Genomic DNA, 11,499 nt, shown 5'->3' on the forward strand with positions numbered 1-11,499 from the left:
TAAGATCAAATTCTACAACCTTGTTCAGAAAACAGGCCCCAGATTCCTTAGGGGATAAGATCAATTAGATCAGCGACATTTCCTGACTCCGGTACCTGCTTGTGTTTCTGTGGATGGACATGAGTTCTAAGGCGGTCATGGAACCAGCTTGAGAACATAGCCTAACCCTTCTTCTTAGTCTAGAACTCATAGCGTACACATCACAGTTATTTCAGATCTGTGACTGCTGGGGTCAGCTGACTGGAGCCCCGGGATTCTGCTGCTGCATCACAGGGCTGTGGGAATGTGCGAGGCAGCACAGCGCCTGGGCCTTGGCGTCTGTCTCTGTAAACTGTGCAGTAGTCTCACGACGGAGGGCTACTATCAGCACCATGAGCATTATGATCGCAAACACTTTTGCTGTTGCCGAAGGCGTTGTCTCGTGAGGGTGGTTCCCAGGAAACCATGGGGCTCCTTTGTCTTTCCTGTCCGGTACAGAACAATCCCAAACAAGAGAATCATGGTTTTGGACAGGGGCTATTTCCATGGCAGCAAAAGTTGCAGAGAAAGCGTCAGAGGGCGTTAGCTTGAGAATTCTATTCATGTCAAGGAGGATGAAGACACGATACTTTCAGATAAATACTTTTACTCAGGAAAGGTAGAAAAAGCTAAGTCAACGGTGATCTGTTGAAGACGTTGGTGAGCCACTGAGGCGTGTCAGGTCACAGGGCTGAGAGGAGAGCAGCCAGCTGTCAAGAGCACAGAGCGGTGATCGCTCTAAAGTCACCTCTGAGGTCCAGGCAGTGCTCTTCATCACTGCTCCACTCTGCTGTTTGACATTTCTGTGGTGTCCTGAGGGACACTGCTTCCATTTTCACCCGTCTCAGGGGCGTCCTGTAGAGCCCTCTGGAGAACCATCTTGAGGGTCTGATGCTTCAACTGATGCCTGAAGGAGCCCACGAAGAAGTAAATGACGGGGTTGGCACAGCTGTTAATGGCAGTCAGAACAAGAGATGCCAGATAAAGGCCATAAGCAAATACGCCATAATCAGTCTTAATCCAGATTAACAGGAACCAGTGGATGCCAAAGGGTAAACCGCAGAGGAGAAAAACCAGCACCGTGAGCATGATGGTAGCATAGAGTCTGGTGAGCTTTATCCGACCAGCACCACAGAACAACCTGGCCAGCAGGGCCAGGCTGGACAGAAAGAGGACCACAAACAATAATATCAGGCACGCTGCAGTGAAGAAGTTAGATACCAGACACCGGTTGTCATTTTCGAATTTGGCATCTAAGAAGCCACAGAAATACCGGTTCAGAATGCTGATCAATATGGACAGGATCCAGATCGCAGAACACACGACAGTTGATGTGTGTTTCGGGCGGCGGCAGCGATACCAGATCGGGCACAGGACAGACAGGCAGCGCTCGGTGCTGATGGCACTGAGCATGCTCAGGCCTGCTATGTATGGAACCATCATGACGGTGTTAAAGGCCGGGAGGAAGATAATGTCGGGATAGGAAAACTTGAGGAGAAGCAGCGTGGAGTCTATGATGTGACAGAGGAGGAACAGGAAGTCAGCCACTGCCAGGTTTAGGATGTAGACGGAGAAGGCGTTCCTGCGCAAGCGGAAGCCCAGGAACCAGAACACAATGGCGTTTCCTGTCAGTCCTACTAGTCCTGAGATGACAATCATCAAGTTTGGGACCAGGGTCCTGCTGTTGAAACTCCCAGGCACGGTTTTTTCCATTGGATTTGTTGTGACTGCCATTCCCGAGGCTGAGGTGTTGAGGCTCAGAAACCCTGCCACGGTGCTGCTGGGAACACAGAGAAGACGTGAGCCTGCTGTATGTATATACCTTTTTATTAAAGACGTATTTTTATTGGTATATATTAACTGTATAAGATGATGAGTTTTATTATGAGATTTCCAGACATGTTTATAATGTTCTTTTTATGATCACTAATTAATTGTCAGGCCTATTTTAGCATCTTGTGTTTCAGGGGAGGTGGTACAGGCTGGCAGAGGTCAGGCAACTTACTAAAACCCCAAAGCCCTGGAACCTGCCCCTTCTCCTTTCAACAGACCTTTAGAATTATCACCGCAGTGCATTAATTATATGTAGATGGGATTCAAGCCAGAAAATGTTCAAATTAGTTTCAAGATGGCAATGAATACTGAAGATTAAGAAACCACCAGGCTTAAATGGAATACAGAAGGAGCGAGGAAAAGAAGCCAACAACATGGATTGAAATAGTCTCCTAGAGGAAAAATCAGAATCTGGAAGCTTGCTTTGCTTGCTTGCCACCCGCCCCCCACCCCCCATTATAAAAGCAGTCATGATTTCAGGAATTCACAGAGGCAGGAGGATGCATTGTTCTTTGGGGATTCAGACAGACATCCAGCACTGAATGCACCCCCTTCTCGATGCCCTGTCTAAGAGACACCGGCTGCTTTGGTCCCTATTTCCATTTAGGGAGTTAAAAAATTTGCACAGCTAGTTTTAGGGTCTGATGCATTTTCTTTTTCATGAAACCAGGAAATCCATAGCAACAAGTTATTTATACTTAGTTTGTTGACTAACCTACTTGGGTGTGTAGAGTCCTCATTTAACACAGGGGAGGGGGAGAAGAGAACTAAGACTTAATCAGACAAAGAAATACTCCTCTGATCATACCATGCAAGTCATCTTATTACTCATCCCCGATCAATTGCAGTGCGACTTAAGGCTTTCTCTCCTCACATCACTGCGCCTTCTCACCATGATGGTCTACATCACCACACACACCATGATGCGCTGTGTCTCTACACACCCCACCATGATGGTCTACATCACTACTACACACCCCACCATGATGCTCTACATCACTACAACCCCACCATGATGGTCTACATCACTACAACCCCACCATGATGGTCTACATCACTACTACACACCCCACCATGATGCTCTACATCACTACAACCCCACCATGATGGTCTACATCACTGCACACCCCACCATGATGGTCTACATCACTGCACACCCCACCATGATGGTCTACATCACTACACACCCCACCATGATGTGCTACATCACTACTACACACCCCACCATGATGTGCTACATCACTACTACACACCCCACCATGATGTGCTACATCACTACTACACACCCCACCATGATGGTCTACATCACTGCACACCCCACCATGATGGTCTACATCACTACACACCCCACCATGATGCTCTAAATCACTGCACACCCCACCATGATGGTCTACATCACTACACACCCCACCGTGAAAGATGCGTAGTTTGACCAGAATAGAGTCAAGTTATAATCTGTGATCAGTGAGTGCATGGTTGTTAAAGAGAGTAGCACCATCAAGAAGAAGCCAAGCACTGCACTAGGCCAATAGTGTCTTAGTTAGTGTTTCTATTGTGATAAAACACCATGGCCAAAATTAACAGGGGGGAGGAAAGGATTTGCTTCAAGTTTACAACTCTCATGTCATGCTTTATCACTGATCACTGAGGGAAGTCAGGGCAGAAACTCAAGGCAGGCATGTGGAGACAGGAACTGAAGTATAAGCAATGGAGACCACTGTTAATTAGTTTGTTACTCAAGGATCTTTCAACCCACAGGGCGTGGGACCCTTCTACATCAATCATTAATCAAGAAAATGCCTACAGACTTGCCTACTGGCCAATCTGATGGAGGCAGACAAGTTGAGAAAAACCAAACCAAACCAAACAAACAGAAAATTACTGTGGCCAATAAATAGAAAGTTTCCTGAGGACGTTTCAAGATTCTATTCACTGGCCAGACTCACATCTTTGCATTGTAAGTTCAAGGGTGCAAACTGGTTCACTAATTTGAAAGACTTTCCTGTGAGTGAACGAGCCCCCAGGGCATCCTGCCATCAGTGGAAGTGCTTTCCCAGCCTCATTGGCCAAGGTTCTCAGAGGCTGTTGAAGTCAAGGCCCTTGGGCACCCAGCTACTGCTTGAGCTGGTGTTCATGTGGTACATTCAGGATAAAAAGGTTCCTGGATCATAGAATTTTCCACTGTGATTCCTGAGGAGAATAGGAAGTCTGGAGCAGAGTTGTACTCTCTACAGGGAACCCCCAAGAGTGTGATGTGTGAACTATTAAGGTAAAGCCAAAGCTGCGATGGAATTTCAGGATGCTGGAGATGTCATGGATATAGAATTCTGGCTCAGACATTGAGGGGAACCAGCTTGAGAGGAAGGCTGAGTGGGTTACCAATGGCGAGACTCTGGGAGCTCAGCTGCCCAAGCCTCTTGGCATTTGTATAATGATGCGATATACCCTAGATGTTGGCCATGTAGCCATGTGTGCTACCTGCTGAGTTTTGTTTTTGCTGTGATCTGATCCTTTTTCTCTGTTCCTCCATTTATTGCTGCTGGTATGGAAATGATTACTCTGTGTCACAGTTTTATGGAATGGTAATATATATATATATATATATATATATATATATATTCATTGATTCTTTGTGTCTTTTACATCATGCATCCCAACTTCATTCATTTCCCCACCCGTTCATATCTGCTCTCTGCCCTTGCAACTGCCCCCACCAAAATAAAATAAAATTCAAAAGAAAAGCAAAAAATAACAATGACAAAAACCAAAAACAAGCAGACTAAAGTCTCAGCATGGAAGCTGTAGCGAGACACAGTGAGTCACACAAAATACCCTTTAGTCTGTACATCTTTACTTGTAAGAGTTCACTGCAACGAGTTATAGATCTGGTTTGAGGGCTCTGGCTTCTGCTACACGGTTTATACTGTTCGCACTGGGACTCCTCTTGGGTATCTTGCCTTTGCCCCATGTCATAGAATTCCTGCTGCTTTAGATCTGCAGGTCCAGCCACTTCAATACTATGACAGTTCATATATGGGGTAGATGTTGGGGTGGAGCAAATCATAGCGTGGTTCTGGGCTGGAATGGTAGCTGGATTGGGCAGGCTGCCAGATTTTCCTCATCATCAGCACCAGGGCAAGCTCTCCAGCACTGCCCCAGCTAGCTCACCTACTGTGGTAGGCAGCAAGGAGCATGGTGCGGGAGAATTATCTCTATTCTGTCAATCATGTATTTTAATAAAACACTGATTGGCCAGGCAGGAAGTATAGGTGGGTAAACCAGACAGGAAGTAGAACAGGAGAATGCTGGGAACGAGGAAGCCCATTCCTCCCATTCCAGCCCAGACCACCAAGAAGCAAGATGTAACCTGCCCGGCTGAAAGGTACTGAGCCATGTGGCTAACATAGATAAAAATAATGGGTTAGCTACAAGAGCTAATAAGAAGCCTGAGATAATGGGCCAACCAGTTTTATAGCTTATGGAGATCTCTGTGTGATTTTCTTTGGGGCTTGCTGGCAGTGGGGTACTGGGTGGGACAGAAACCCCAACGAGCTGGCCTTCATGTTACAGGAGCAGGGCCAGTTCTCCTGGGGCTGGCTCCACCACACCAACAACACCAGCTCTACTGTTTGGCCCAGGCAAGGGTTAGGGTTTGCTCTTCCAATTGATGCAGTTAGTGAGGGGCAGGGCCAGCTCTCCCTCTCTCTTGACTCCATGGCCATCTCTTCTGCCTGCTGCAAGTGGCAAGGGATGGGTGTGGGAGGGTGCCACATGACAGGAAGCCAGGGGAGGGGTCAACTTTCCTGCTCTCATACTCTCAGGGCTGGCTCATCTAAGCCTCTGCTAACAGGGTCATTTCTACTGTGTTGCCTAGGATGCGGTACAGGGCCTGCTCTCCTGAGTACTGCAGCCAGTGAGGGGCAGGACCAGCTCCCCCATTCTCATGCACTTTTTGCATTCTCATAAGTGTTCACAGCTAAAAGTTTGTCTTGCGTCTCAGAGGAGTCTGAATTTATAATGTTGGAACTGCTAAGGCTTTGGGGACTTTTGCAGTTGAACTGAATATTTCATTATGAGAGAGACACAAGACTCGGAGGTGGAATAGTGTGGTTTAAAGTGATGTTTTGGGGTGCCAGGCTCGGAAGGGATGAACTTTGTTATCATGAATCTTGGCTGTAAACTTGAGTAGGTTAGGAAACACCTAGGAACTTCATGAAGCATATCTCTCAATATGTGTGCGAGGTCACCTCCAGACATGTGCTCATGAGAATTGACACAATAAATATATTAAGCCATTGATGGACTCAATATGAAGATTGTGCTGGTGGGAGGTAGGCCCTAGCTGGATAAAATAGGTCAGTGGCAGTGTGTTCCTTGCGGTCACAGCTTTCTCTGGCACCCTCTCTCTATGTCCCCTTTTGTGCTTCCCACCCACCAAAGTTTGAATCTCCTCTGCCATAAACTTCTTCCACTATGTCACTGGTTCTGTTCACAGCGGACCAGAGACAAAGGGACTGAATCCTCTGAAATCACGAGCCAAAATACATAAATCTTCCACTGACATTATGTCAGGTACTAGCCACAGCAAGGAAAAGTAACCGATGTGGCCATTGTCAATGATTTTTATCTTTTTACTTTTGCATTAGGCTTAAAACTGATATCATCCAGGCAAATGGAAACCTGACCCCATCCCTTGGGGACCTGGGAGAGACAGAGTGGCCACCCTTGCATGCATGACAGGTAGTACCTAGTACCCTGACTCTAAATGCAGGTGCAATGGTCCCTTTAAGAGACAAGCTTTGCCCACTCCTGCTCTTTTTCTGCTGTTTCTCTGAGGAGGCCCATCTCTGTCTCCCTCTCTCTCTCTCTCTCTCTCTCTCTCTCTCTCTCTCTCTCTCTTTTTCTTTCTCTCTCTCTCTCCCCCCCTTTCCCAATAAACTTCCTTCCCATGTAAGCTGTGTGTGATGGCCTGTTTGTCCCCCGCCATGGGATCTACGGTTCCCTCTCGCCCTGCACATCATTACAAAAACCATTGAACACAAAAATTTTAGCTACAGAATATTTTTAGTGTTGTGATAAAAGTACTTGATGAAAGCAGTTCGAGAAAGGAAGGGTCTGTTTGGGTTCATCGTTTCAGAGGACCCATCATGGTAGGGAAGGACGTCGCTCATCACGGGTGTCTTAAATCAGAAAGTAGAGAAAGATTCCAACTACGGGGTGATGTCACCACATTCAGGGTGACTCTTCCCTCCTTAATTAAACTGCTCTGAAAATAACCACCAGAGATGCATCTCCCAGGCTTCTGTAAATCCAGCCAAGCCGCCAATGAAGAGCAATACACTGCGGCAACCTGTATTATTTCCAACAATTGGGCTTATAGTCTGTCATTAATGAGTCTTATGTTATTAATAATGGCCCATGTTTTCCAGTTTAAAGAACTTCCCTTTCACATTTCCTATAAAGTCAGTCAAGAGGTTATGAACTTTGCCTTGTTTATCCAGGAAAGTTGGCTGTTTCTACAGCCCTTCTGGGTGACAGACACGCTTGCTATGGTGTTCTTGCTCCACAGTTATTTTTTAACTACAGTAGTTTAAGTATTTTGTTCTGTGTTCTGATCTGGAGGGTTTCTGCCAAGGAGTCCACAGATGGTTTTATTGGGATTTCTTCATCTGTAATACATTAAAAGAATTCTGATGCTCTCTGAAGATTTTCTTGATTGCTAATGGGCATGCTTTGGTAAGCCCCTCTTTGTGTTGCAATTCACTGGAGACCTCTCTACTTTCTGTACATTGCTGTCTCTTATTTTACTCGACCAGGGGAGGTTTCTTTTTTTTTTTTTCCCAAGACTGGGTTTCTCTGTAGCTTTTGAGCTTGTCCTGGAACCAGCTCTTGTAGACCAGGCTGGCCTCAAACTCACAGAGATCTGCCTGCCTCTGCTTCCTGAGTGCTGGGATTAAAGGTATGTGCCATTACCACCTGCCTGACCAGGGGGGTTTTTTAATCCATTATCTCTTTAAATTTGCTTTCTGGTTTCTTTTTTGAGGCTGACTCACTGTGTAGCCCAGATTGGCCTTGAGCTCATAATCTTTCTGTCCCAGCCTCCCATATTGTGATTATATTATGTGTTACTACACTTGGTCTTCGTTTTAACATTTTATGTTTGTTTTTAATTCTGTGTATGTTGTGTGTCTGTGTGGGGTATATGCATATGAGTGCAGTTGCCCACTGAGGCCAGGTGATGGTGCTGGACCACCTGACCCTGGAGTTATAGCCATTTTTCAACTGTCTGTCTTTAGTGCTAGAAATTGTACTTGGGTCCTCTGCAAGAACAGGATGCGTTCTCAGCAGCTGAGCCCCTCTTGTGCATTGTACCCCTGAATTCAGTAGGTATCTTGATGATAATTTGCAATTCCCTACACCCTAGTAAAGATTGTACTGAACTTTCAGACGTTTTGGGTAGTATGGGTATTTTGGTATGTGCCCTAATACTGAGCTGCATCCAGTCCTTAGCATGGTCATTTAAACAATACTGATTTTTCTATTCCAGGCTGTTTTTCTAATTTTTAAAATGTCACTTCCAATTTATTTAATCAGATCTTCCATTTTAAAGACCTTCCACCTGTGGTTGAATATGTTCCTATGCGTTCCTGGTGGTTATGGCAGAGGACTGATCTTGTCTTTTCTACACAGCGCGGCTTGTAGCTATACTATTGATTTGCTGATTTGGGGTTTGATTTTGTGTTTTGCTGAGTTTGTTTATGAGTTCTAGTGACTCTAGGTGGGACTGTCAGAGCTGTTGGTATAAGACCTTGTCACTTGCAGAAGTCAGGATTTGCCTTTCTCCTTCTAACTATTCTTCTTCTTCTTCTTCTTCTTCTTCTTCTTCTTCTTCTTCTTCTTCTTCTTCTTCTTCTTCTTCTTCTTCTTCTTCTTCTCCTCCTCCTCCTCCTCCTCCTCCTCCTCCTCCTCCTCCTCCTCCTCCTCCTCCTCCTTCTTCTTCTTATCTTTTATCTTGTCCAAATCCACCAGCAAGGACTTTCAGTACCATGTTGAGTAAAACGGTGAAAGCTAGCATCCCTGACTTTTTCTATTTTATTGAGACCTCAGAGAGAAGGCTTCTAAGTTTTCCTGTGTCGTTAGCATGGGCTTATTGTGGATGGTATTTATTATGTTGAGACATGCACCTTCACCTATCTGTTCAGAGTTTCATTTTTTTTTTTGTTTCGAAAAGAATGAATTTTAGTTGGGATGGAGAAAAGACAGAGGTGAGAGCAAGGAAAGAGATATCTTGATTGAGGGAATCATTATGGGGCTAGCAAGAAACCTGGCTCTAGAGAAATTCTCAGGAATCCATAAGAATAACCCCAATTAAGACCCTAAGCAATAGAGGAGAGGGTGCCTGAACTGGCCTTGCCCTGTAGTCAGACTGATCTTAAATATTACATTGAACCATCTTCCTGCAACTGATAGAAACAGAGGCAGAGACCCACATCGGAACTGAGCTCCCAAAGTCCAGATGAAGAGTGGGAGGAGTGAGAATATGAACAAAGAGGTCAAGATCATGATGGGGACACCCACTGAGACAGTCTACCTGAGCTAATGGGAGCTCACTAACTCCAGCCAGACTGGGAAGGCACAATCATAGGACCAAACTGAATGTGGTTGACAGTTGCATGGCTGGGGCAAATTGAGGGGTCACTGGCAGTGGCACCAGGATTTATCCCTATTGCTTGTATTGGCTTTTTTGGGAACCTATTCTCTTTAGATGGATACCTTGTTCAGCCTAGATATAGTAGGGAGGGTCTTGGACCTTTCCCAAGCAATGTGCCTTAACCTCTCTGAGGAGTGGATGGGGGTGGGGTAGTGGTGGGGTAAGTGGAGGAAATGAGGTGAAGGGAGGGAGTGGGAACTTGGATTGGTATGTATAATGAAAACAGATAGTTTGTTTTCTTTTTTAAAAAAAATAAAGTAAAAAATATTAAGAGCTAAGATCCATATATGAGAGATAAAAAAGAAATTCCACTTCTGAATCTATTTGGATGACTGTACTTGGCTTTTTGTGTGTACGTGTGGCAAATTGAGTGCAGCTGTGTGTGTGTGTGTGTGTGTGTGTGTGCACATGCACACACATGTATGCATGTAGGTGGGGTAGAGATTGATGTTTATTTTATTTTCTTTTTTGATGTCTATTTTCTCAATTGCTTAATAGTATTAGTTTTTAAGACAGAGCATCTCACTGAACCCAGAGCTCACTAATTTGGTCAGACTAATTGGCCAGCAATCCCCAAGGACCCTCCTGTTCTGCTTTCTTGGTGCTAGCATTACTGGAATGTGCCACACCTGGCTTTTATGGGCGATGCCCGGTATTTGAATCCAGGGCCTCATACTTATTCAGAAAGCACTTTAACAACTGAGCAGTGTTCCCAGAACTTCTCTTCCTTTATTTTGTTCTTTAGGGAAGGTCATGATCTCTTATTTTTTTTGGTGCTGGGAACTGAAGCTGAGGCTTGTGAATGCTAAATGCATATGCTACCCTCAGGCCTCCTTGACACTTCAGCCTGTGGGCAAAGCACACCAGCCGCGTAGTTAAGGAACGGTCTGTAGATTTAGTGTTCACATTCTGACCTTGTGCACCCAGAGATTCTAAGCAGCTTGCTCCTTCACTCTGAGCTCCCAAACTTGAGGTTTGCGGCTATTTAGCTGTTGGGGTGTTGTCACTATTTGACCACTAGAGGGTGTTCCAAGCCCAAGTTTGTACAGATTCGCCGCTTACATTATTCTGTGAAAGGAACTAGAGGAGTGTCTAAAAAGGGGACTTTTGTTTACAGCAGTCTCAGACGCAAGCACCTCATCTGGTCTCCAACAGGTGCTCAGACACTGTAGAAACCCTTCTAGTTCCGTGTCCTCGCAGAGTAACTAGCTCTCACGCAATGGTGGTTTGATGTCTATTTCATTCTTCCTTCCTCAGTCAGTTACTCTCTATTTTGTACTACCTGGGATTGGGAGAGGGCGTAGTGGGCATTGTGGTAAGAAACACTGAGATCCCTAAGCCCACAGAGACCAACGTAGCACTTGGGAGGAACAAACTCTTTCTGTTGCAGGCTTCTTTTTGCTGTGGTAAATTCCTGTTTAAAAACAGCATACTCAGATACAGGTGATACAGGCCAGGGTAGAACTCTACCAACCGGGACCTCTTCACGATGGTCACTCTCCTGGGAACAGACCTTTGTATGGCTCAGGTCAGTACCAGGTCTTATGCCTCGCAACACTCTGAGGATTCTATTGCGTCTTATCTCCAGTGGCTGGAATTTTAATCAGTGGTATGCTATCTGAGGTTGGGAGATGGCCAGGCCCTACAGTCTCTGTCTAGTCTCCTCAACTCTCGTGAAGACACTGTGCTAAATGAATAGGTGTTCCAGAACGCGGGTAGATGGGGGAAGATGGTGAATCAGAGATACCTACCCCTGCATTCCACTGACCAAGCGCATGGCTGCCAGGAGAAGCGGGTTGTACGGAGAGGCAGGAAGGACAACACTAAGCAGGAGACCAAGACAAAGAGGCACCTGGAAATACTGAACTTTAGACTTAGGGATGCAAGAATAGACCCTAACACAGGATGATAAACGAGAGTCCGGGAGTGGGACCGGA

The 11,499-nt window shown here is 45.6% G+C and overlaps 1 protein-coding gene across 1 annotated transcript; it reads right to left on the reverse strand.

Annotated features, from left to right (window-relative positions):
- Positions 1–792: 792 nt before the first annotated feature.
- On the reverse strand, positions 793–1,794 carry LOC119803005 (mas-related G-protein coupled receptor member A). The gene has a single exon (XM_038314195.1). The coding sequence runs from the start codon at positions 1,750–1,752 to the stop codon at positions 793–795; it is 960 nt and encodes a 319-aa protein (XP_038170123.1). The 5' UTR covers positions 1,753–1,794.
- Positions 1,795–11,499: the final 9,705 nt, after the last annotated feature.

The sequence above is a fragment of the Arvicola amphibius genome, chromosome 12, assembly GCF_903992535.2.
Source record: "Arvicola amphibius chromosome 12, mArvAmp1.2, whole genome shotgun sequence".
Lineage (NCBI taxonomy): Eukaryota > Metazoa > Chordata > Mammalia > Rodentia > Cricetidae > Arvicola > Arvicola amphibius.

Coding starts and splice junctions, on each gene's coding strand:
- LOC119803005 (XM_038314195.1), bottom strand. CDS start 1,752: ATGGCAGTCACAACAAATCCAATGGAAAAAACCGTGCCTGGGAGTTTC.